A 27,518-nucleotide genomic window follows, 5' to 3' on the forward strand; every position below is an offset into this window, starting at 1 on the left:
CAAACTACCACCAATCTTCTGATTGGGCTGTCAAGTTTGAAGGAGATTTTGCGGCCTGTATTGAGCGTATTCTTCTGTTTTTCGGTTTCTTTAGATCTGTGTTCTGTCCCTGTGCAGAATTCTTCCTGGTTATCAGGGGCTCTGTTATCATCAAATTGACAAAAGACTCAATGTCAGTCATTTCAAGGCCAGTGGTAATCCCTGCAGATTTTCCCAGGTGGCTCAAGGTGGATTCGATTGTGTGCCTTCTGTTGCACAGTCTGTCCTTCTGTCCTTCTCAGACAAGTCGTTTTATCTCGCAGTCTCTGTTTCCCCCAAAACTTGCTCACCTGTAGGCCTGCTTCCCGACTCTCAGCGCACTCGTTACAGTATAGAATTTCCACCTCCAGAACAAAATTACATTTGAAAAGTGAGGTTGCCATTTGATGTTTGAATTGACTGTTGTGCTTCCAGACAATAATTTCACGTGGTCTGTTAAAACAAGTTCCATAATTTCTTTCCCCAAAAGCAAGAAGCCTATTTCTTTTGAACCCCATTAGAATGTATACAAAGTCCAACAATGTCCTAGGCCCAGTTTCACAAAAGCATTTTAAGACTAAGTTCATTGTTAGAACCTTCATTGGAGCATCGTTAAATCTCTGAGCTGTTTCAAAAAACCATCGTTATTTACGTTGAACTTGAAAACGCTTGTAATCTAACGCCCGCCTCGTAGAACAGCCAAGACCACTCGTAGAACAGCTAAGTGAGTCGTTAGATCAATTTTTTGCCCTCCCGCGTAACTTTATACACAGAAGACCTCGACTAAACATAGAATCACATGGTTTATTCACCTCTCTGTGACCTGATAACTTCAAAACAAAGTTGACTACAAATATAAAGTTGCCAATGTCTTTGCAATTGATGCAAGTATAAAAACATGCTTAAAATGAAACCGAGTCAAAAGTTTTGACACGCCTACTCATTCAAGGGTTTTTCTTTATTTTTACTATTGTCTATACTGTGGAATAATAGTGAAGACATCAAAACTATGAAATAGCACATATGGAATCATGTAGTAACCAAAGAAGTGTTAAACAAATCAAAATATATTTGAGATTTTTCAAAGTAGCCCCCCTTTGCCTTGATGACAGCTTTGCACACTCTTGGCATTCTCTCAACCAGCTTCATGGGGTGGTCACCTGGAATGCATTACAATTAACAGGTGTGCCTTGTTAAAAGTTAATTTGTGGAATTTCTTTCCTTAATGCGTTTGAGCCAATAAGTTGTGTTGTGACAAGGTAGGGGCGGTATACAGAAGTTAGCCCTATTTGGTAAAAGACCAAGTCCATATTATGGCAAGAACAGCTCAAATAAGCAAAGAGAAACAACAGTCCATCATTACTTTAAGACATGAAGGTCAGTCAATCTGGAAAATTTCTTCAAGTGCAGTCGCAAAAACCATCAAGCGCTATGATGAAACTGGCTCTCATGAGGACCGCCACAGGAAAGGAAGACTCAAAGTTCATTAGAGTTAACCTGTTAGGGCTAGGGGGCAGTATTGACACGGCCGGATAAAAAACGTACCCGATTTAATCTGGTTACTACTCCTGCCCAGTAACTAGAATATGCATATACTTATTATATATGGATAGAAAACACCCTAAAGTTTCTAAAACTGTTTGAATGGTGTCTGTGAGTATAACAGAACTCATATGGCAGGCAAAAACCTGAGAAGATTCTGAACAGGAAGTGGCCTGTCTGACAAGTTGTTGTTCATCTTGGCTCTTTTTATTGAAGACTGAGGATCTTTGCTGTAACGTGACACTTCCTACGGCTCCCATAGGCTCTCAGAGCCCGGGAAAAAGCTGAATGATATCAAGGCAGCCCCAGGCTGAAACACATTATCGCGTTTGGATAGTGGCTGGTCAGAGTACTCTGAGACTCAGGCTCGTGCACGAGCGCACGAGATGTTTTTATTTTCTCTCTCTTTGTACGTATACACGCTTTCCCGGTCGGAATATTATCGCTTTTTTACGAGAAAAATTGCATAAAAATTGATTTTAAACAGCGGTTGACATGCTTCGAAGTACGGTAATGGATTATTTATAATTTTTTTGTCACGAAGTACGCCATGCTCGTCACCCTTATTTACCCTTTCGGATAGTGTCTTGAACGCACGAACAAAACGCCGCTATTTGGATATAACAATGGATTATTTGGGACCAAACCAACATTTGTTATTGAAGTAGAAGTCCTGGGAGTGCATTCTGACGAAGAACAGCAAAGGTAATAAAAATGTTCTAATAGTAAATCTGATTTTGGTGAGTGCTAAACTTGCTGGGTGTCTAAATAGCTAGCCCTGTGATGCCGGGCTATCTACTTAGAATATTGCAAAATGTGCTTTCACCGAAAAGCTATTTTAAAATCGGACATATCGAGTGCATAGAGGAGTTCTGTATCTATAATTCTTAAAATAATTGTTATGTTTTTTGTGAACGTTTATCGTGAGTAATTTAGTAAATTCACCGGCAGTGTTCAGTCGGAATGCTAGTCACATGCTAGTCACATGCTAATGTAAAAAGCTGGTTTTTGATATAAATATGAACTTGATTGAACAAAACATGCATGTATTGTATAACATAATGTCCTAGGGTTGTCATCTGATGAAGATCATCAAAGGTTAGTGCTGCATTTAGCTGTGGTTTGGGTTTATGTGACATTATATGCTAGCTTGAAAAATGGGTGTAAAATAGTCATATGAAAAATTTTAGTTTTTGCATTTTTGAGGTATTTGAATATCGCGCCACGGGATTACACTGGCTGTTGAGTAGGTGGGACGCAAGCGTCCCACCTAGCCCATAGAGGTTAACTGCACCTCAGATTGCAGCCCAAATAAATGCTTCACAGAGTTCAAGTAACAGACACATCTCAACATCAACTGTTTAGAGGAGACTCCATGAATCAGTTCTTCATGGTCGACTTGCTGCAAAGAAACCACGACTAAAGGACACCAATAAGAAGAAGATACTTGCTTGGGCCAAGAAACATGAGCAATGGACATTAGACCGGTGGAAATCTGTCCTCTGGTCCAGTGGCGGATTTAGGTATAGATGCCGCCCAAGTATGAGATGGGGAGAGGGTCAGGGGTAGGTTTACCTCAGGTCTCCCCACTGGAAGCCCGAGGTAGGGGGAGCAGGGGAATCTATCAAATAGCGCACCTCTAACTTTGTACAGTACTAATGCAATTAGTAAAATCAGTCACACTACGAAATGCTACCAAATACACAACAATTCATTCATAATACTGTGAATATATGGTTTCACAGACATATTGTTGCATTTCTTTCTGGTTTGTGCAAAATTGTTAATAATATAAAACCAGTTTGCACACCACCAAGGTGAAGTGGTGTAGTCTTGACTCTTGGTTGACCGTGTTGGGGGATGAGTGCCAAATCAACACAAATGTTTCTATTTCTCTTTGTTACTTGTTTTTTTATATCTATATATCTATATTTTTATATTTATATAGTTTTAAATGTTATGATTATCTATTTGTGTTGTTTCAAATGTCTGAATAAAAATTACAGTTAGTGCAGAATGGTGCTTTTTTTTCGGGGGGGGGCTGAAGGGGGGTTTCGCTCAGGGAGCCATACAAGCTAGAACCGCCAGTGCTTTGGTCTGATGATTCCAAATGAGATTTTTGGTTCTAACCGCTGTGTCTTTGTGAGACGCAGAGTCGGTGAACGGATGATCTCCGCATGTGTGGTTCCCACCGTGAAGCATGGAGGAGGAGGTGTGATAGTGCTTTGCTATGGTTTGTAAACACAAACAAATCCATATGGTACAGTAGCATGATCATAATGATGTATGCATTCTCATTATGGGATTCACAGCAAATCTGGCTCCAGATTCTCTGATGTTTTGAAAACTGTCTAACATGAAACAACCTTCATTAAATCACATTATCTTTATCAATATGGTTGGTTAACTAACAAGAAATAGCTAGTAATAACTACTTTGGGAAGCATGGAGGAGGAGGTTTGAGAAACAGGCACCTCACAAGTCCTCAACTGGCATGTTCATTGGCAGCTTCATTAAACAGTACCCGCAAAATACCAGTCTCAACGTCAACAGTGAAGAGGCGACTCGAGGATGCTGACCTTCTAGGCAGAGTTGCAACGAAAAAGCCATATCTCAGACTGGCCAATAAAAATAAAAGATTAATATGGGCAGAATAACACAGACACTGGACAGAGGAACTCTGCCTAGGAAGGCCAGCATCCTGGAATCGCCTCTTCACTGTTGACGTTGAGACTGGTGTTTGCGGGTACTATTTAATGAAGCTGCCAGTTGAGGACTTGTGAGGCATCTGTTTCTCAAACTAGACACTAATGTACTTGTCCTCTTGTTCAGTTGTGCACCGGGGCCTCCCACTTCTCTTCCTATTCTGGTTAGAGCCAGTTTGCGCTGTTCTGTGAAGGGTGTAGTACACAGAGTTGTACGAGATCTTCAGTTTCTTGGCAATTTCTCGCATGGAATAGCCTTCATTTCTCTGAACAAGAATAGAATGACGAGTTTCAGAATACATGTATTTGTTTCTGGCCATTTTGAGCCTGTAATCGAACTCACAAATGCTGATGCTCCAGATGCTCAACTAGTCTAAAGAAGGCCAGTTTTATTGCTTCTTTAATCAAAACTACAGTTTACAGCTGTGCTAACATAATTGCAAAAGGGTTTTCTAATGATAAAATGATAAACTTGGATTAGCTAACACAACGTGCCATTGGAACACAGGAGTGATGGTTGCTGATAATGGGCCTCTGTACGCCTATGTAGATATTCTATAAAAAATCTGCCATTTCCAGGTACAATAGTCATTTACAACATTAACAATGTCTACACTGTATTCTATCATTTTGATGTTATTTTAATGGACACGTTTTTTTGCTTTTCTTTCAAAAACAAGGACATTTCTAAGTGACCCCAAACCTTTGAACGGTAGTGTGTGTGTGTATGTATATACACACACACACACACACACACACACACACACACACACACACGTAACAAAAAGGCTGTAAAAACAACAAAAAAACTAAAAAAGCTATTTTTGTCATCTGAAGAGGGGGTGTGTTGGATGGGCTAATAATATATTTTCTAAATATATAAAACATGCTACGTAAAACACTTGTAAGAATAAGTTCCATCGCTATCGGGAAACCGGGCCCTGGTCTGTCAAGACACAGTTCTTCATTCAACAATAAATAATTACATTTGGTATGGTTTAACTTGATGCTCGCACACCAATTAGTAAAGACGGTGAAAAACGTGATCACACAATCGCCATGACAGTTCCACTCTACTCAATGGACTCCATGACCTCTTCCACTCTACATCAACTCCAGCAGCTAATAATAGACATCAACTGACCAATTCTGAACCAGGCATCAGTGTGAACCCATGTCAACAGTGTGCCACAAAACTGTGTTCGCCCACTGAGCTACAGCCTAGACATGTGGCAGTGAGGCAACAACATGCAGTGGGGCAACACTGCAAAACAGTACACTAATTAAAACACAAAAAATAACTAACCACATTAGCATTCCTATATCGCCATTCTAACCATTTTCATATAAACAGCTTTACACAAAAGTGAAAATCAAGGCTATGGCCTTCAATGTATTCATTAAATATGCATGTAGGCTTGGATTATAATAATTGTTTACCAAATGGAAACTACATCGGGCATAATTAATCTTTTAAAGATGCCAATAGAGTACCTATGCCAACGTTTTCTCTCCTCGACCACTCAATAAATGCCATTAATTTATTCAGCGAATAAAATAATGCATGCCCATATTGCTGATCACAACATTGCTTATGCCGACTCGGTTGTCAACACAATTCCCAAGGTATTAAGCACCCATCTGAACGGAAACGGAGGAAGCAAGAGACAGATGGAGGGTGGGATGAGAGAGAAAGAGAGAGAGAGAGAAACACTGTACTGTAGAGTAGGAGCCTTGAATGAATCCTCAAATAGGGAAATGTGGATTATTCAGTAGTAAGGGAAAAGAGAGAGAGAAAGAGACCAGCCTTTGTTTTCCCAGAGAGAGTAGATAACAGGAGAGAGAAAGAAAGAGAGAAAGCAGCTGTCGATAGCACAGAGCACCTCTGATTGGCTGTCCCAGAGGAACTACTTTGGGAAGCCGGTGCTGACCGGCCAGTTGATGGATCAGCCGTGGGCACGTGAGTGACGAGGGCCCCACTGATTGTGTTTACTCACAAGGTTTTGCCCTGCCTGATCAATCCCCAAACTGCACATTTGGCATTGAAATGACTGTGATACACCAGACTGTAGTAACATGGTCATCATACTGTACACAAAGTGTTTATGCTGCTGTTTCCAGCTAGCTACTTCAGGAGGAAGCATGTTTGTTTTATTTGAATCCCTTTTCTTTTCCTCCAAAGGATTGAGTGGAAAAAGGTTTTGTATTTCTTGTTAGTTAACCAACCATATTGATAAAGATAATGTGATTTAATGAAGGTTGTTTCACGTTAGACAGTTTTCAAAACATCAGAGAATCTGGAGCCGGATTTGCTGTGAATCCCATAATGGGAATGCATACATCATTATGATCATGCTACTGCACCATATGGATTTGTTTGTGTTTACAAACCATCTCTCATATTACAACTTGCACGAACAATCATAAATTAGCGAGTTTAAACATGAAACCATCTCCTTGTGTATACATTGAACACTCCCACACGTTTGAATCAGCTAGGTCTTTCATCTAGAGGTGGGGCTAGAGACGCTATCTTAACGAGTAAACAAGGAGGTGTTAAAGTGTTAAAAACAGACCCTAAATCAGAGTAAAAGCAAGGCTGCAGAGTCCATTTATTTCTGCCAGCCTAGAGTAATGGTGTGAAAGATGCTGGGACTGAAGATGAGGCTTTGTGAGAGGGAAGAGGAGGGTGTCCATTCATTTTGAGGATGAGGATGACTTCGGGCCTCCACTGTCCTGGCCTGCAGATCACAGGTCTGGTAAGGTCATTGGTGTTACTGCTGTCTCTTGCTGGGTTTCAGTGGGACGGACTTTGGCCTTGTCCGTCACCGCCGTACCCCCTCCTTTGGCCCCTATTTTGACCCCTGCTTTGGGTCTTCCTCTGGCTTTCCCCTCCGCCCCCTGGACCCCGGCCCTCTGCTTCCTATTGGCCCTCTGAGCCTTGTTCTTCAGATAGGTCTCCTCCAGTTGGAACAACAGATCCTCCAACATCCCCACCTGACCAGAAAACAATTCAAAACACAAGAGAACAGAACAAGTTACAATGTGCTATAAGCAATAACTAACACTTTTCACATGAAGACAGATTTTCCAGAGGAGCGTGAGGTTATATAGATTGTGTGTTGCGAGCCAAGCCCAGCAGCTCAACCCCTCCTCTCCTCTCTGCCCCACCAGGGAAGTAATTACCTGGTAGAGATGTAGGGTTTGGCCTGTACCTCCCTCATTCATTTGTGAGGTGAAGGCTTGGCGTGGGAATTTACTGTGCCCAGCCCGCGCTCATACCGGAGAAAGGGAGGAGGAGAAAGGGAGTGAAATATGAAAGTGAATGTATGATGAAGAGATGAATTTACAAAAGCCTATTTGGAGTACCGGGGAGAGATGGAGAGGGAGCACTCAAAGTGAGGCTGAGGTGAGCGCGAAGGAGAGAGAGTGGGGAATAAAAGAATGAAAGAAACTGAAAGAGAAACAGTGAGATAGAGGGGAGATACAATATAGAGAGACTGAAAGAGACAGGGTGAGAGAGGGATATGTGTGTTGTGAGTGACAGAGGAGCCAGTCTGATGGTGGAGGTGGTGGTGCTGGGGTGTCTGTTTCTATTAATGGGATCTGAGACCCAACTCCACAGCCATACCCTGGGGATTCACCTAAACTCAGAGCAGGAGAAGTGGGGCTGAGACATTGACTGGTTCAACCCCATCCTGCACTTTCTCACCCTACATACGCGCTCCACACTTCCCTCCCATGCATCTTAGAACCTGGGACTCCATTTGAACAACAATTAGCCTCTCCATTGGTGTGCAGGCCGCATCTGCACCACTTTCTATATGAAAGCAGCAGCAACTTCAGAGGGCCCAGGGCTGACTGAGGTGGCTGTGCTACCTATCTATTTGTTTATTTGGATCCCAATTATCTTTTGCAGAAGCAGCAGCTACTCTTCCTGGGGTCCAGGAAGTAACAAAACACTGATTCACAAGAACAGTCACACAAATGTACGATATACAAATACAATACAACAACAAAAATGATGTGTGTGTTAGAGTATCTTTGTGTGTGTGTCTATGGAGGCTGCCATGCCATGCCCAAGGAGCTGAGCTGTGATATGACACCTGTCAAAGTGTCAATCAAACCTGTCAGCCCTCATCAGCACGGTGACGGAGTGTTACCCGATCGACTGACACTCAATGTATTCAAACTAGCCCAGTCAATACAGCCCTTAAAACATTTAGTGACCTTTTCACTGTTTCCAAGTCAAATGAGTTTCTAAATCAATAGAAATGAAACTTTATGGTGAGTCACAGTTTAGGACTACTTTGTAGTTTTGCTTTGTGTTGTTTGAGAACAAACTCCTGTACAAGCACTCACAGATGCACTGCTCTTATGCTTTTCCATCTTTCCAGGGAGGGGTTGGAAATATTCTGAAGTTTGAGTAAAACACTACAGTGCTGCGGTGCATTCCACATTTCTTATAGATATTTTATGGAGCGGAAAACATTGATGCCGTCCTTCTGCCGGAACTGGGGAAAGTGCAGTTATTTTTATGTCATTTATTTACAGCAAGGGCCAATGTCCTTATAATGACTGGCCAAAAACAAACAGGAAAACAATGCAGACCTGTGTCAGAATCAAGTCGTCATTTCTATTTGTTAGTTAATGCCCTGCTGATTTATGCCAGTTGAAGAGAGCCCAAGGGAAAATTAACTTGCCACCTCTAATATTTCTCTAGGCGTCGAGTAGCCGCACTCAATAAATTATTGTGTTGAGAAAAGGTTGGTTGTCACTCTCAGGATATATAAAGCAAATACCGGCGGGCATTGATTATAGATTTTACAAGTCTGAGGATGGGAGATTTTATGACCGTATGCACTTTATAGAGTGGACTGGTGCATGTATGCTAGCACAGGCTAATTTGCACATACAGTAACAGTACAAACGGCCCTTACATAAAATACTTGAGAGATGGCATGGCTGAGTGGAGGATAAGATAGCCTACATTGCTTGCAGTGCTTCCATTTTCTTCCACAGCCTTATGGCCTTACATCTCTTAGTTTAACAACTGATTTTAGACACAGTGCAGGTAACTCAGTGAAAATTACACCCGCTACAACAACGCTAAATTACAATGTGAATTCAACATGCACAATAAATTCAGGGTGACTAACCAATAATATAGTCTTGAGTTAGAAAATGTGATGTTAGTTATCATAAGTAAAGCTCGACCTTTCAGTGAAAATCAGTTAAATATCAAAATAGGGAAGTACTATAATGTCCCATCGAATAATTCAAGTAAATTACAACTATTACTGTATCCATTACATGTTTAAACATTGAAACAGAAACAGCTTGCCAGCCCAGCCCTTTCCTGCTCAGTTTGACAGACTCTGCATAGGAATGATGTATGGGTCAGATAGGAAGTGAAAAGACCCATCCACCAGCACTGGGCTCAGCCTATGGCAGTGGGCTTTTAAGGTGTGAGTATGTGTCGATATGGGTGTGTGTGTGTGTGATAGAGTATGTGTGTATGTCAATGTGTGTGCATGATTAATACAGCCCATCACTAACGGCTGTGGTCATGCTCCACTGGGTGTGAGATAGACTGACCCAGTGATGCACTGCACTGCCCTGCGTCAACCCCCCTCCTATACCCACCAGGCACCAGGAAACAACTCCACACAGGACAGAGAGCATGGAAATGCAATCAGGGATATTGTAATGTGATTTATCTTTGATTTCCAGCTGTCCAACGAGGCTCCAGCCCTACAGGACTTGATGTTTATACGCTGATCTGCATTACAGTATCTCAGTAGCTTTACACTGGGTTTTGTTCTCAAGCCAAGTCTGTTTGCAGTACTATGTACCGTAGTGAGATTAAATGCCAAAGCCTCACTAATTAACAAAGAAAATAATTTGGTCTGAAAAATGAAATGGGCCTCTCCCTCCTGGGAGCCATGCCATTTGAAAGTTCAGTAGGCATTGTTCATCTTAATAGAGGTGACAGGCGTGCCACAAGGATATCCCAACGCAAAATATATATTTTTTTTCCTGACTCGATATGTCAAATCATCGTTTAGATTTTGTTGGGAGAATGCTAAGCGTGCGTTTGGAGGGTACAGTGTAGACGGTATTTCCATCCCATCGTCCCCTCCTCGTTCTCATTGTCATTTTTCCTTTCTCTCTATTTACCTTTTGCATTTCATTCCACACACGTTCCCTATCAGTCCGCCTTCCTTCAAGGGTGTCCATGGTGTCTGCCATTAGAGCCTGCAGCTGTGGGCCCGAGATAAAGATTATCAGAGCGCAATTCACACACCAGCAATAACTTCTCTAAACACAGACTTAAAAGCTAATTAAAAAATCATTTGTCGGATGATTATTTTTACAACTCATTCCTCATACAATGAGGGCTGCCATCTTGTCTTTTTTCTACATGGAGAGAAGCCTGGATGCTGTGGCCTTTCACAGCAGTGGTGGGCTAGGGGAGACAATGTGGACAAATTGACAAACAGCACTCGTCCATTCAACAACCTCTCAGTCTCACATCAGAATTGAACATTCATCCATGTTTCTCAAATGTAAAATTTCTGTGTTTTAGATAAAGTTTAGCCATTAATGCCAAATTCTTAATGTTAGGCATTAACTCCGAATGGGTTAAGGTTTGGGACAGGCTTAAAACAAAAAAACCTTTGTATTACTGAATTCAAATATGCAACCTTTGGAACCAGAGGCAGATGCTTACACCCATCCACCATACCAGCGCACAATGCCATAGCAAAACCAAAACCTACTTGAAGGTAACAGCGCTCACTGTTGCCCCTAGTGGCTGTTTTCCATCTAATCTCCCGACGTCCTCAGACATGGATGGATGTCAAATACCGACTTGTATCACGGGTGACCTGCTTGCATCCATCACGGTGCGTGGGAGGAGGTTTTGCAGCACTAACACTTAACCTAACCCATACCCGAATTGTAAGCATAACCCTTACTGTAAGCAAAAGCCTTTTTCCTTGTGGGGACCGGTGAAGTGCTGAATTTTCCCCATAAGGATAGTAAAACCAAACACACACACACACACACACACACACACACACACACACACACACACACACACACACACACACACACACACACACACACACACACACACACACACACACACACACACACACACACACACACACACACACACAGGTGTGGCTGGCGCTGGCTGCTGGCTGGTACACCTGCTTTCACAACACAAATACCTTTCCCCCTTCTATTTCTCCAGACACAGGACACTTTTCTGGGGGGCAATTCACCAACATGCAGCGTGTGTTCTGAATTATTAAGTTTCCTGAGAGAGCGCTCGCCGGTAAAACTGTGTTTTTTTGGGTCTCCGGCCGGACATCCACTGAAAACTCAGAGAACTCTATAGTTCAGTTGATAGAGCATGGCGCTTGCAACGCCAGAATAGTGGGTTCGATTCCCAGGATCACCCGCATGTAAAATGTATCCACGCATGACTGTTAGTCGCTTTGGATAAAAGAGTATGCTAAACAGCATATATTTGACCTAAAGGCAGAGCAGCTCCCATTACTGAGTGTCTGTGCCAAAATATCCACTAAAAGGGCTGGGTATTTAAACTGATTCACTGACAGAAATATCATTATTTTGGACATGTGTTTTTCTCCTTGCCTGTTGAAAGGAAGCACATCGTCATATCGTCATGACTCCAGTGTATGCGACAGCCGACCCCTTTACTGTACTGTAATATCTGTGGTAGTAGAAGCTGTCATGGCTGTTGTTGCCTAAACAAACATGGCCTCTCTCTCCTGGTCTCTATTCATGGTAGATTTGGTTGCAATATCACAGCCACTGTGCGGCTCTATTCTAGTAAAGAGGCAATTATAGAGCTTCAGCATCACAACACATGGTATACCTGAATGAGACTTGCATACACCACCTCTTCCATTTCTGTTTCCCTATTCCCTCCTGTTATCTACTCTCTCTGGGAAAGCAAAGGTCTCTCTCTCTCTCTCTTTCCTATCCTATATATTTTTTTGCCAGTGTGCTGTTAAAGTGCTCCTAGATAACACCACCTCAGGCCTAGGAGAGACCTCTTATCCACCCCTGTACCGCCTCTGATATTACCAGAATGATGTTGAGGTCGCTGCGTCCTGTTGTGTGTCAGTGCACAGAGAATGAGTCAGTACTAGGTAGGCATTTCAAAGTTTGGCCAGAGACTGTTGGTTGCTTACCAGTGAGGTATCTGCGTGGCTGAGGTCCTGCAGGTAGGGGGCGACAGCGAGCTCAGCCAGCGCCTGGTGGAGGATGACGGTCTGCTCCCTGCTGCGTTGGATCTGTCCCAGGTAGCCAGCATACTGCAGCCTCTCCACAAGCCCAGACCCTGGTGAAAAACCTGCCTGTTGTCTTAGAACAAACACAGCATGTGAGAAACAAGGAAACATGGGAAAAATAAAACTTGTAAACCCCCCCTCTCTTTTCACTCGGCCCTGTTGATCACTAATCACACATTTTTCAAAGAGCTGAAGTCGGAAGTTTACATACACCTTAGCCAAATACATTTAAACTCAGTTTTCACAATTCCTGACATTTAATCCTAGTAAAAATGCCATGTCTTAGGTCAGTTAGGATCACCACCTTATTTTAAGAATGTGAAATGTCAGAATAATAGTAGAGAGAATGATTTATTTCAGCTTTTACTTCTTTCATCACATTCCCAGTGGGTCAGAAGTTTCCATACACTCAATTAGTATTTGGTAGCATTGCCTTTAAATTGTTTAACTTGGGTCAAACGTGTCAGGTAGTCATCCACAAGCTTCCCACAACAAGTTGGGTGAATTTTGGCCCATTCCTCCTGAGAGAGCTGGTGTAACTGAGTCAGGTTTGTAGGCCTCCTTGCTCACACACGCTTTTTCAGTTCTGCCCACAAATTTTCTATGGATTGAGGTCAGGGCTCTGTAATGGCAACTCCAATACCTTGACTTTGTTGTCCTTAAGCCATTTTGCCACAACTTTGGAAGTATGCTTGGGGTCATTGTCCATTTGGAAGACCCATTTGCGACCAAGCTTTAACTTCCTGACTGATGTCTTGAGATGTTGCTTCAATATATCCACATATTTGTCCTTCCTAATGACACCATCTATTTTGTGAAGTACATCAGTGCCCCCTGCAGCAAAGCACACCCACAACATGATGCTGCCACCCCCGTGCTTCACGGTTGGGATGGTGTTCTTCGGCTTGCAAGCCTCTCCCTTTTTCCTCCAAACATAACAATGGTCATTATGGCCAAACAGTTACATTTTTGTTTCATCAGATCAGAAGACATTTCTCCAAAAAGTACGGTCTTTGTCCCCATGTGCAGTTGCAAACTGTAGTCTGGCTTTATGGCGGTTTGGAGCAGTGGCTTCTTCCTTGCTGAGCGGCCTTTCAAGTTAGGTCAACATAGGACTCATTTTACTGTGCATATAGATACTTTTGTACCTGTTTCCTCCAGCAACTTCACAAGGTCCTTTGCTATTGTTCAGGGATTGATTTGCACCAAAGTACGTTCAACTCTAGGAGATAGAACGAGTCTCCTTCCTGAGCGGTATGACGGCTTCGTGGTCCCATGGTGTTTATACTTGCGTACTATTATTTGTACAGATGAACGTGGTACCTTCAGGCATTTGGAAATTCCTCCCAAGGATGAATCAGACTTGTGGAGGTCTACAATTGTTTTCTGAGGTCTTGGCTGATTTCTTTTGATTTTCCCATGATGTCAAGCGAAGAGGCACTGAGTTTAAAGGTAGGCCTTGAAATACATCCACAGATACACCTCCAATTGACTCAAATGGTGTCAATTAGCCTATCAGAAGTTTCTAAAGCCATGACATCATTTTCTGGAATTTTCCAAGCTGTTTAAAGGCACAGTCAACCCACTGGAATTGTGATACAGTGAATTATAAGTGAAATAATCTGTCTGTAAACAATTGTTGGAAAAATTACTTGTGTCATGCACAAAGTAGGTGTCCTAACCGACTTGCCAAAACTATAGTTTGTTACAAGACATTTGTGGAGTGGTTGAAAAACGAGTTTAAATGACTCCAACATAAGGGTATGTAAACTTCCGACTTCAACTGTACATATGTCACAGTCACACTGCGCATTGTCTGTACCAGTTCATTATAACTTTGAATTTTCAAGTGACAACAGTGGGGTGGTGAAACGGGGATTGCTGGCCACTACACGATCTACTACAAAACATTGAACAACAAATGAGCATAGATCGTCAGCAGGATTAGCATTTTGCTGAGTTTTGGAGTATTGACAGCTGTTAACACAGTTCCATAAGGACTAGTGTCAAAGGTCCTTCCTCCAGTGGTATCTAATCTAAGTAGCTGGCGCTTCCTGAAGCGATCCATCACTGAAGATATCTTTTGGCATATCTCCCGTTGTGTTCTTTCTCCACCCGCTGGAACCTGACAAAGTGCCCAGGCCCTTTTATTCCAAGGCAACAAAAGGCTGGAAATCATGTTGAAAAATTGTGATTTTCTTTTTGTGGGACAACGCCCCACCTCTACCCCTCCTCTCGCAGACCTCAAGGTTTTGTTTTGTCCTGGCCTTCCTCCCTTCTCAGTTTACTTTCAACATCCTAACGAGGGAAAAAACAACACATTCCTTTACAAGCTATGCTGTTTTGTTTTGCTCCCCCTGAATATTTCATATAATGATTTTCTTGTACTACTCCCTCCTACCCTTTGTATGCAATGTTTGGGATGCTACAGAGCAGAGCAGCACAAGGCAAACAGTGCAGCAATAGAGTTAGATTTTTATTGTAATTATGTACAGTATTGAAATTAGTTAACCCACACCTCTATGCCAATGCTTTTACTGCCTGTATGATGTTGCTAGTTAAACTATGCAAATTATCAAATTGTTGGTGCCTACTGTAAAATATTTTAATCTACATCTCTATATGTTAGCATACTGTTCCTATATGAGGAGTTTAACCCTGACCCAGAACATATGCAGATGTATTTCATCAACAAATATTTTAAAATACTAAAATACTATAAAGTAGCAGACGTGAAAAACCCATCCCGATTTTAAAATTAAACAATTTAGCATTGCGTGCTTCACGGCTCTACCAAATACATGCAGCACACATCAAATAATTGTACACTAATTGTTGGAGGGTGTTCAAGCTGCATTTGTCTAGATGCATCGCAACATAATAGGATTTCCTTGAGCCTTCTCAGCTGCAGAGTGACTAATTTAATAACCACTGTGTCTCTGCATCTCATAGAGCCGGTGTTACAGATGCAGATGTAATTACAATTATGCTGCTTCTGAAATCGACTGCTAGAGCTCTGCTGTGCGGCTTCAAATGAAATCTCCTCTTTAGTTTGCATTGTCCATCTTAAGAGAAAAAAGGGGTCAGTGATCAGCCAGTTGAATTATTGAGAGCAGCGGGAGGAGAGAGCGAGTTCGTCGGTGACAGGGCTGTCTATGTGGTGGTGAGGAGTCCACTTGACCTGCAGCCATGCTGCCAGGGGCCACGGGGGAGAGCAGCATGTGTGTGTTTCTCTCGCTCTGTGTGTGTGATTCTGTGTGTGTATCTCTCTCTCTGTGTGTGTGTCTCCCTGTCTGTGTGTGTGTCAAAGTGTGTGCATGCGTTCGTGTGTGTGTAATACGATTGTGTGACTCCCTCAGGCCACATGCTGCTTAGTAAACCCGAGACAGGATCGAGACACAGCACACCAATCAGGGAACTGGCCTGGCCTGCACTGCAAGAAATGAGCACTCCAATTACTAGGGACAAGCACATTTTAACAACAACAACGACAGTGCAAACAACTTCCCCACAAAGTCTATGTTACAAGCCAATCTGAAACTTCATGCTATTTCATTCATTACTGCTCATTCCCTTTCAAAACACACATCTTAATTCATTACTGAATAGCCGTAGAACTAATGGCTAAAGTACACACGTGAGTAGAAAGGGGTGTGTATGTATGTATGTGTGTGTGTGGTTCTGTTCAGGTAAGCAAGAGAGAGCTGCTACGAGTGAATTCATTTCTTGCAGATAAGAGGACACCACATTATCATTTTGAAAAAACAATCAATAGTTCCTCTCAGATCTCAAAGAGATGAGCCTTGTGTACATTTAGTTTTGCTCTCCACATAACCTGTCCTTTCCTTTTACATGTTTCTATGGTCTTCCTCTTTATAAGGATTATTAAAGTAACAACAAAAGACATCAAGGACACCACAGTCCTCCTAGAAATCATCTTCATTATGGAAATGTTGTCAATGAAAATGTAGTAATTATGATCCACATTACATCCTGATAACGAGCTAAAATAAATGACCACTGTTTCTCGATTACAGAACATTTTCTTACATTTTCTATACCACTGCCACATTAAAATACAAACTATGTGTGAACTGTTATCGTGGTACAAAATACGAGAGAAAGCGTTTGAAATTAAGATGCATCTGTGATGAACAAACGTTGCTTAAAGAATATAACAGACAGTTCTGACTTAATAGGCTCTTAACAGTGCTGCCTAGCCGTCTGTTAACGCTGCTGCCTAGCCGTCTGGCTAGCCGTCTGTTAACGCTGCTGCCTAGCCGTCTGGTAACGCTGCTGCCTAGCCGTCTGGTAACGCTGCTGCCTAGCCGTCTGGTAACGCTGCTGCCTAGCCGTCTGGTAACGCTGCTGCTTAGCCGTCTGGTAACGCTGCTGCCTAGCCGTCTGTTAAAGCTGTTGCCTAGACGTCTGTTAAAGCTGCTGCCTAGCCGTCTGTTAAAGCTGCTACCTAGCCGTCTGTTAAAGCTGCTGCCTAGCCGTCTGTTAAAGCTGCTGCCTAGCCGTCTGTTAAAGCTGCTGCCTAGCCGTCTGTTAAAGCTGCTGCCTAGCCGTCTGTTAAAGCTGCTGCCTAGCCGTCTGGTAACGCTGCTGCCTAGCCGTCTGGTAACACTGATGCCTAGCCGTCTGTTAAAGCTGTTGCCTAGACGTCTGTTAAAGCTGCTGCCTAGCCGTCTGTTAAAGCTGCTGCCTAGCCGTCTGTTAAAGCTGCTGCCTAGCCGTCTGTTAAAGCTGCTGCCTAGCCGTCTGTTAAAGCTGCTGCCTAGCCGTCTGTTAAAGCTGCTGCCTAGCCGTCTGTTAAAGCTGCTGCCTAGCCGTCTGGTAACGCTGCTGCCTAGCCGTCTGTTAACGCTGCTGCCTAGCCGTCTGTTAACGCTGCTGCCTAGACGTCTGGTAACGCTACTGCCTAGCCGTCTGTTAATGCTGCTGCCTAGACGTCTGTTAAAGCTGCTGCCTAGCCGTCTGTTAATGCTGCTGCCGTCTCTTACCAAGTCACAGGGAAATGAGTCCATATCAACCTACCCACGACCAAGGTGTGATGACCTTCACACCATCCTGCCTGTTCTTAACAATAGAGTGTAATTGACAGATAACACACGTGGTGCACAGTGGGGCGTCAGCTAGCATGGTGGTTAGAGCGTTGGACTAGAAACCGATAGGTTGCAAGATCAAATCCCTGAGCTGACAAGGTAAGAATCTGTCATTCTGCCCCTGAACAAGGCAGTTAACCCACTGTTCTTAGGCTGTCATTGAAAATAAGAACTTGTTCTTAACTGACTTGCATAGTTAAATAAAGGTAAAATAAACAGTGACGCTCAGCACCTTTTGTTGCTATCAGGAGTGTTTACCAGTACAGCACCACTCTTTTTAGTAGCGCTTAAGGACCGAATATGACCTATCTTTCTGTCAATTATGGTTGCTTTGTTTTCCTCCACTCAAAGCATGTAAACGTATACCCACAGCTAGTTTGGTGCACTTAATAAAATCTAAGACTGGTAGGATCCTCCTGCTGAACGTGTCACACACCCGCTCCATGTCCTCTGGGCTACTGGAGCTGAATGAGGCTCTGGGTCCTGAACAAACAAAGAAATAAACATACAATCAACATCCACAGACTCAGCTTTAAACTCAAACTTACTATAGCACAAATAAATGACAGCTAATCAACACTACGGTTTGCTAATCAATGCAGGATTGATGGTGTGTCTGGTTCTGTGTTTGTGACTCACACAGAGCAGCAGCAGCACACACGCACACTGCAGTGGTGACATCCCCTTATGGTGAGCTCAGCAGCCACCCCCCCTGCACCAGCGGCAAATGACTGATGGCTTAACAGACCCATGCAGTGCCCATGTCTTTGATACATTACACAAAGGCATCGATTTCCCCCCTGCCTACCCCCAACCCTTTAACAGAGCACAGAGCAGACGACTACAGCACAGCTGACCTCCTCAGCTCTGTCTGTCCGCTCCTCTACCGAGGAACTGAACAAGCAGACAAAGATAGAAGCCGGTTTACACACATGCACGCACACACACACACACAGACAGAGAGATTATATAATCTTTGTTAGTGCAGAGCAGTCAATTCTACAACATCTCTCCTGTATGCTCTTTCTAGACCAGTGGTTCCCAATCCACAAGGGGTACCTAAGAAGACTCATGAGACCATAGGCCTACTGGTAAAATGTACATGAGGGTGTACTTCAGGGGCACTCTGGCAAGGGCAAAATTCTGTTGGTGGTACAGTAACCAAAACAAGTTGGGAACCACTGCTGTGGACCATATGAAGTGTCATGTAAATGCATAATACAGAAGCTAGATTTCTGTTCCATTCCAACAGTGTCAATATTTCACCTCCCCTGCCCCCCTTGACGTAATGATTGCAAGATGACTGGGGTCAAATGACAAATCCACTAATTCCAAAATTGACCAGCTGACTAATGTAATGAACTGAAAGCATGTGGTCAATTTTCATACCATCATCCAACCTAGTGTTCTAAGCCTGCAGTACAGTGGTATGCAACAACCCTGACTGAATAGTCTCTAATAAATATTAAATGTCTCTCGGCAGCATTGCTGTTTTGTTCATTCTGAGAAGTGTGTGTCTGTTTTAGAGAAAGTGTGTGGGATCTCTTTGGTGTGGTGAGTATGAAGGTGCTGTGAGAACACAGAGCTGACAGTGTGGCGTGATCACCAGGTCAAAGGTTAGGTGACAGTCATACCACTCTGTGTGATGTCAAGGGGGTTCAGTGACTTGGAACTGTCTGTCTGCATACTTCAATATTCAACATCATCTGCAACCACTTCAGAAAACAACTCTATCGACTCTCTCAGGTCTCAGAGTTACACGTCCATAATAAAACAAGCATGCTTCAACAGATGTACAAACTCCAACATTTTAAAACAGTTTTACAAACTGGCATACATGAGTTAAGAGTTGGTAAGTATTGCAGTAGCCCGGGACAATAGAATCAGTGACTACAGCTGCTAGCAACAGACTTCTGTGTTCTGTGTGTGCCAGCAGTGTCACGCGTCAGTGAGATGTACAGTATCTGTACCTGTAAAAGAGGGGCAGGTCCTGCTGGTGAGTTTGCTGAGGAAGCTGCCGTCCTGTCCCCTCCTGAAGCCCAGGGTGAGGACGTATTTCTGCTGGGTGGACGGGGGATTGCTCCAGTCTGTGGTCTGGGGCAGCAGGTGACCTCCACTGGGGTCTGGGGGACAGGCAGAGAGGAACAGGAGGGCTGGGTAATTAACATGAATACATTCAAGGTGAATCTTTATCTATTTATTTATTAGGTTAATTTCATCAACGACAGTGTACATCTGAGATGTACATACAGTACATCTCAGAAGTGAGAAGTGATATGTTGCACCACATTTAGCTAACAGCTCATTCCTCTCAAATCAATAGAATCCAATCAGTCTTTTTAGTATATGACCAATATAATGCACAGAATGTGTGAGAGACAGACTTGGGTACGTTGATTCTTCTTGAGTCTGTTGATTGCTATTCTCACAATGCTCTGACATACAAGTAGTGTCTTTATGTCTTGTAATGTTCTACAGGCCAATTCACCCGTAAATAGTACATTCAAAACCACACACAAATGTCAGCCCTTTCATATGTTACTGCCTGTATGCATAGTGTACCATAAATGCATAAAAATTGGGAAATGGCCTTTTTCATCCCCCGAGGCAAAGTTGACAGAAGCCACAGCAGGGGATGATGTGTTCTCCATGGAATTCCAATGATTGGATTACAACTAGGCTGCATCCCAAATGGCAATCTATTCCCTATTTAGTGTAGTACTTCTGATGACAGTTCATAGGGAATAGGGACCCTACATAGGGAGTTGGGTGCCATTGGAATTGGGTAGCCTACTGTATTACCAGTGTCCCCCACAATGGCTGCTTTGCTCCCAAACCAGGTCACTCATTTGGGTTGTTTTCATGGCATTGCTGACCCTTGGGTCAAAGTTACATTAATGCTATTAGCCTTAAAAGGATTCACCCCAGACAGACACTCACCCTCAGAGTGGTGATGGATGGATGATGGGTTCCCTGCTGTGTCTATGAATACAGAGTTTCCATGGTGAATGTACAATACAAAAAAGCAATACCCTTCAGCAAGACTCACTGAGTCTTATAATAGTAATACTGTAGCCTAGACTTCTGGAGCAATTCAAGTGAATGTTCCTCTTTCCTCTCTCGGTGTGTGTGTGTGTCTGTGTATATCTCTCCCTCCCATGTGTGGTGGTGTTATTGATGAGGCTGGTCCAGAGAGCACTCCCCTCTCCTCTCTGACCACTGACCTGTGTCACCGGGGGTTACTGGTTTGGCTTGTTATCCTGGCTGGGTGGAAGCAAAGAACTGAGCACAAGTCTAACTTTAATCAAGGCCTTCAGAGATCCTCAGCCCTTTTCATCCACTGTCTCTGGGTACTACCCTTCCCTTCCCTCCTCCTCCTCCTTCCCCTCTTCTCTCCTCACCTCTTCCAACCATTCCTGCTGATGACCTTCCTGGACACTACAGCTCATGCCTCACCCCATGGCAGTTTGAGAAATCGGACCTGTCCGCGGACACATGCACCATTCAGAGCCCATGTCTCAGTGTAGAGGGTAATTAAAGTGAGGCTCCAGAGGTTTTGTATTATTTCAGCCAGTAGTTTTGAAAGTAGTGCTCCCTGAAAATGTTGCACAATTGTGTACTATGTCATCCATTTCAAATATGTTAAAGTCCTGCATTTGAAAAAATATATATAAATGTTTTTGTGCAATACGTATAATACGTTAACAAATTCCAATTCGTACAATATGTTACGAATTTGTAAGTGCTTAAGATCATGGACTGCATCTTTAAGAGTTAATGGAACAGCACTTCTCAAATTGGAACACACTTGCATGGTGGGGTAACCAGCTAATGTAGCTAAACCACGGTAGAGGGCAGCTTATTTGATCTTGACAGGGGTCTGTAGATATGCATTTGTTTTCGATAGGAGGACATGGTGGAAAGATGAGGCAGGGCAGGCTAATTGAGGCACTGGCAGTGTGTGTGTTTGACCCCTGCTAGTCTGAGCTGCAGGCTGACAGTGAGGAGAACAGGCTACAGTATAGCCTCCTGCTGAGAGGAAGATGTGGGGGAGAACCATGTTCATCTCACTCCCTCCTTCTGCTGGAGGGAGCTCTATCATTTCTAAAGGATGAATCTCATAGAGATGAGAGTCTATTCCTCGCTCCCATTCCCCCTGGTCTATATTCCATACCTGTGAACAGGTAGTCTGTGAAGGCAGGGTGCTGTTTCCTGAAGGTCTCCTCAGCCTTGGCGATGCAATCCCCCACGGAGTCCCCAGCAGAGCGCGGGGTGTACATGACAGAGAAACCATCCTCCATGGTGATCGCCTCGTCCAACAGAGCCTGGGAGTCGTGGAAGGGAAGGAAGAGAGTAAGAGAGGACCATTGTTATCTAATTTCCTTATTATTTTTTATATTTAACCCTTATCTTACCAGGTAAATTGACTGAGAACACATTCTCATTTATAGCAACAACCTGAGGAATAGTTACAGGAGAGAGGAGATGAATGAGCCAATTGTAAGCTGGGGATGATTAGGTGACCGTGATGGTATGAGGCTCAGATTGGGAATTTAGCTAGGACAGCAGGGTTAACACCCCTACTCTTACAATAAGTGCCAGGGGATCTTTAACGTCCCATCCAAAAGACAGCACCCTACACAGGGCAATGTCCCCAATCACTGCCCTGGGACATTGGGATATTTTTTTAGACCAGAGGAAAGAGTGCCTCCTACTGGCCCTCCAACACCACTTCCAGCAGTATCTGGTCTCCCATCCAGGGACCAACCAGGACCAACCCTGATTAACTTCAGAAGCAAGAAAGCAGTGGGATACAGGGTGGTATGCTGCTGGCCTTACGCTGAGGTAGACACTCCTAAAATGATGAAAGTTACTAAAAGCAGAGCTGATTGAATTGTTCAGGCTGCTACAGTAGATCTGCTGATTTAGCCATTCAAGGTTACATTTGTTCTTACTGTTTTCTGTGCTTTGATGGACTGGGGAAAAAATGTATTTTAAACATTGCTATGCTTTTCGTTGGGTTGTTGGGATGAATAAAACATTGCAACTGGGAAACTAACGGTGTTCCTGGACTAATCTATTCTCCGTTTAAATCCACTCTGAATGAGAGGGAACAGATTATGGATTGGGGATTAACATGGCTTTGGTTTTCCCATAACCTTTTATATTTGTCTGAAGCTAAAGGGAAATATTACCCTACCAGACAATTCAGCTCTCCATCTACTTATTATTTCAGATGACATTAGAATAAGCAGATTACAGTACTATGTCAATGAGTTCGTTTTGAGCTTCATATCGCTAGCTAGCTACCTTATTAAATCACCTCTATTGATAAGTGAAGGAGAAAGAGCTGAGGCTTCATTAGTCTGACCACCCAGAGAAACATAACATTATCTCCCTACAGTACTTAGGGAGATAATGTTGTGTTTTCGCCCATTGATTCAATTATTTGGGGGTGTTCTGTTTTGATGGAGAATATCTGAGCCATTTGTCAACAGGCAAGAAAATGTATCACAATGAAACAAATGCCACAGCTAGGGCTCTAAGATATTTTCTATTAACATTCATTTACATGTGCATGTTTAGTGAGAAAGTATTGCAATAAAATATGGAATGAGTTAGCTGTAAAGATGAACCATAAAAAGGCCATGCGATAGAAAAACAAAATGCCTACTTGACGTCAATACCAGTCCGAAGTTTCTCCCCTGCTTATTTGACAAAGGAAACATTCAAAGTGGAAGTAGTGTGGTTCAAAATCTGTGGCCCTCACTGAGGGACTTGGAACCCACAGTGGGTTGAAGGCTGTGTGTGATGTTGGGAGCTAGTTTAAGGGCCGTCAGGATAAACACACACAGACGTATTGAAATTCACATGGGACGGAAATGAATAAAACGGAAGGTGCTTGATGTACTGAATACTAAAATCTATCCCGCACTCATCTCACTTCAAGCAAATGCAAATCAAGGCTCGATTTCAAGCGAATGCAGATCCGTACAAACCCACTTTCAAGGTCAAAAGCATTCATTTTGCCCTCCGAATTAAAAAAAAACTCTTCACCTTTCCTCTGCTAAACTTGAAGTGCAGAAAAGCAACTTCAGCGAGTGTAATTCCCTCTATGTGTTCCTTCGCCAACCTCCAACATCTTATGGAAACTCATGTACAAAGCTTGGGGTTTATATTCAGTACTACATGGTTATGATGCTAGACATATGCAAGGCAAGTAAAAACGGGAAAACATAGCAAACACATTACATGTATTCTGTCAATTGTGTAAATTGTGTGATAGTAGTGGTTGAGGTCATTAAGATTAGATTAGAGAGAGGACAATGTTTGTGTAAACATACAGTAGTCTAGAGGCTGATTCATTGGATGACCTTTACTTGCCAGTGTTGAGGTTAGGTTCACTCGGTGCCACCCCGCTGTGCTCTGGTTCATTATAAACAGTTTAGTGTTATGCAGCGTTCTGCCTGATTGATATGCAAAGAGCTACCTCAGTCGGCAGTCTTTTAAGTAATAATCATTCATTGAGCTTTTGATTGGGCGGTGGGCCCCTCGTCTCTGCTCTGGGGCCATCTGTTCTCACCTGCCAATACAGTTTGATGAGCTTGCTTATGTGTTCATCTGAGCACCCGGACAGCCAGTACACCCAGTCAGCAATCATGGCACTCCTAATGACAAGGACAGAGACAAACAGAAACTATCAGACACATTTCAATCAAGATGTTACACTCTGTGGGGAGAGAGGCACAAGAAAGACAGCACACACATTCAATAGCTAGGTGAAAACTGCATACGCAATAGTCTAGCATAGCACAGGAGAGCAAAGCACAGCAGAGTCAAGCAGAGCACATACAACACAGTGGTTTTCATTCTCTAAAATGGAACAGCATAGCACTGATAACATTATCAAAAGAACCATCTGCAGCAATATCAAAAAGTCAACCAAAATAGCAGACATAAGACCCAGTTTCAGTGTTTCTGGTGTCCCTGCGATGTAAGGATAAATATTTGTCAAGGGAAAAGTATTGCCTGGCATCCTGCCATTCAAAAACCTTTATGTCGTTATTGTGTATTTGTCCCATGTTCTCAGAATAACCAGGTTGCCAACAAAAACAAAGAGGAATGTATTGCACATGACATGATACAAAAAAAAACATAACGGACTGAAAAAGCATTCTGTCACGTTTAGTCTTGGGAGCACTATGCCTGTAAGTGGATCTATAGCGTAAACGATCACAAGGTCAGGTATTGTTTGTTTTGCAAAGAGTACCTTTGGGTTACTTTAGTATGCCCCATTTATAGCCAATGCCCGTCCATGGCTGAGGGCTCTGTATATGGCACACTGTGTCGCCTTACAGATGTCACATCTGATGCTGCATAAATCCTCTGCAAACATGTTCACCAATCATCTGTGAAAGACCCTTAAAATCATCCCACCATGCAGTCACACTCCTGTCTGTCTACTACACTACCTCTATACTTGTGGCGGCACATTGGATTTGAGTTTTTATTCTGAAGACACTGTGGTAACATAACTGTAAAATCATTTTCAGTGGTTTGGTAGAAAGTGACACAAGCCGCCAGAAGAACACATCACATTTGTCAAATTGATGAAGCAACTATCTCTGATTTTACATCAAAGATTTATTCTCATTTTGGCTGATGTTTGGCTCCCCACCAGAGAAGCAGCTACCAATAAATGATCTTAAGCGTTGGTACTTGTTGGGACAAGGGCTGGAAGAAAGAGGCTGAGTGGTCATGATGATAATAATAATATTGTAGGGGCGGTAACCGAAAGGTTGCTGATTCGAATCCCTGAACCGGCAAGGTGGAAAAATATGCCGTTCTGCCCTTGAGCAAGGCAGTCCACCACCGACAACAATTGCTCCCTGGGCGCCGATTAAGGCAGCCCCCCGCACCTCTCTAATTCAGAGGGTTTGGGTTAAATGCGGAAGACACATTTCGGTTGATTGCATTCAGTTGTGGATTTGACTAGGTATGCCCCTTTCCCCTAGTTGCAGTTCAACCCTGTTGGCACTGGCCAGGTCTCTAGCAGCTAGGATCATGCCTTGGCCTGCCAGGTTGCTGTCTCCCCTGCTTCCAACAATCTATACAGTGGCTGATGACTGCCAGATGTGCTGTGATCACTGAAAGATAATCCCAGTAATTGGTCATGATTGGTTCATCTGACAGTGATGATGATGGCTCAGCTCTAAGGGATGGATGGATGGGCCAGTGGGCCTGGATTGCCAGAGAGAGAGAGAGGCCAGGCATGGTTGAAGTCATCATCACAGCCACAATCAATGAACCTCATGAGAGCACTCACTGGTGTGTGTTTGAGAAAGGAAAACCCAATTGCACTCCCATAAGAGTGAAGCAACTGATTTTCCATTGTTGGACCAGCCTCTATTGACTACAGCGGAGGTTAGGACTCATGCCTGGTTAATGGGCGTGAAGTCCATCTAGTAAACCCTAGAGTCTTAGCATTCTCACAACAATTAAATGGTCAAATGCATTGGTAGCTTTCAATGTACATCAGAGTGCTAACTCTATGCGATCTCTACAATAAAGCCAAGATTGCGAGAAGCCTGCATCTTGGATTTCCCCCTCATGAAGCATTCAATGGAATGCTAATTGCTTGGCATACAGTTTGCATATAGCATGAAGCTGCATATAGAAACAGCTATTGTTTGGAAGCAGAGTGCCATAGTTCTCAGTCATCTCAGTTTAAAATATACTGCTCAAAAAAATAAAGGGAACACTGAAACAACACATCCTAGATCTGAATGAAAGAAATCATCTTATTAAATACTTTTTTCTTTACGTAGTTGAATGTGCTGACAACAAAATCACACAAAAATAATCAATGGAAATCCAATTTATCAACCCATGGAGGTCTGGATTTGGAGTCACACTCAAAATTAAAGTGGAAAACCACACTACAGGCTGATCCAACTTTGATGTAATGTCCTTAAAACAAGTCAAAATGAGGCTCAGTAGTGTGTGTGGCCTCCACGTGCCTGTATAATCTCCCTACAACGCCTGGGCATGCTCCTGATGAGGTGGCGGATGGTCTCCTGAGGGATCTCCTCCCAGACCTGGACTAAAGCATCCGCCAACTCCTGGACAGTCTGTGGTGCAACGTGGCGTTGGTGGATGGAGCGAGACATGATGTCCCAGATGTGCTCAATTGGATTCAGGTCTGGGGAACGGGCGGGCCAGTCCATAGCATCAATGCCTTCCTCTTGCAGGAACTGCTGACACACTCCAGCCACATGAGGTCTAGCATTGTCTTGCATTAGGAGGAACCCAGGGCCAACCGCACCAGCATATGGCCTCACAAGGGGTCTGAGGATCTCATCTCGGTACCTAATGGCAGTCAGGCTACCTCTGGCGAACACATGGAGGGCTGTGCGGCCCCCCAAAGAAATGCCACCCCACAGCATGACTGACCCACCGCCAAACCGGTCATGCTGGAGGATGTTGCAGGCAGCAGAACGTTCTCCACGGCGTCTCCAGACTCTGTCACATGTGCTCAGTGTGAACCTGCTTTCATCTGTGAAGAGCACAGGGTGCCAGTGGCGAATTTGCCAATCTTGGTATTCTCTGGCAAATGCCAAACGTCCTGCACGGTGTTGGGCTGTAAGCACAACCCCCACCTGTGGATGTCGTGCCCACATACCACCCTCATGGAGTCTGTTTCTGACCATTTGAGCAGACACATGCACATTTGTGGCCTGCTGGAGGTCATTTTGCAGGGCTCTGGCAGTGCTTCTCCTGTTCATCCTTGCACAAAGGCGGAGGTAGCGGTCCTG

At 43.5% G+C, this 27,518-nt stretch overlaps 1 protein-coding gene across 1 annotated transcript in view; it reads right to left on the reverse strand.

Annotated features, from left to right (window-relative positions):
• Window positions 1-5,087: 5,087 nt before the first annotated feature.
• Window positions 5,088-27,518, reverse strand: part of LOC106613923 (spermatogenesis-associated protein 16) — a 70,631-nt gene continuing 48,200 nt past the window's right edge. The window contains exons 5-11 of the mRNA XM_014216724.2: window positions 24,287-24,371; window positions 21,878-22,028; window positions 19,674-19,826; window positions 18,074-18,186; window positions 12,497-12,661; window positions 10,446-10,529; window positions 5,088-7,262 (exon numbers count right to left, since the gene is read on the reverse strand). Of these exons, the coding sequence (XP_014072199.1) occupies window positions 7,014-7,262; window positions 10,446-10,529; window positions 12,497-12,661; window positions 18,074-18,186; window positions 19,674-19,826; window positions 21,878-22,028; window positions 24,287-24,371 (1,000 nt within the window). The 3' untranslated portion in view covers window positions 5,088-7,013. The remainder of the gene's footprint in view (window positions 7,263-10,445; window positions 10,530-12,496; window positions 12,662-18,073; window positions 18,187-19,673; window positions 19,827-21,877; window positions 22,029-24,286; window positions 24,372-27,518) is intronic.

Source organism: Salmo salar, chromosome ssa10, assembly GCF_905237065.1.
Source record: "Salmo salar chromosome ssa10, Ssal_v3.1, whole genome shotgun sequence".
Classification (NCBI taxonomy): domain Eukaryota; kingdom Metazoa; phylum Chordata; class Actinopteri; order Salmoniformes; family Salmonidae; genus Salmo; species Salmo salar.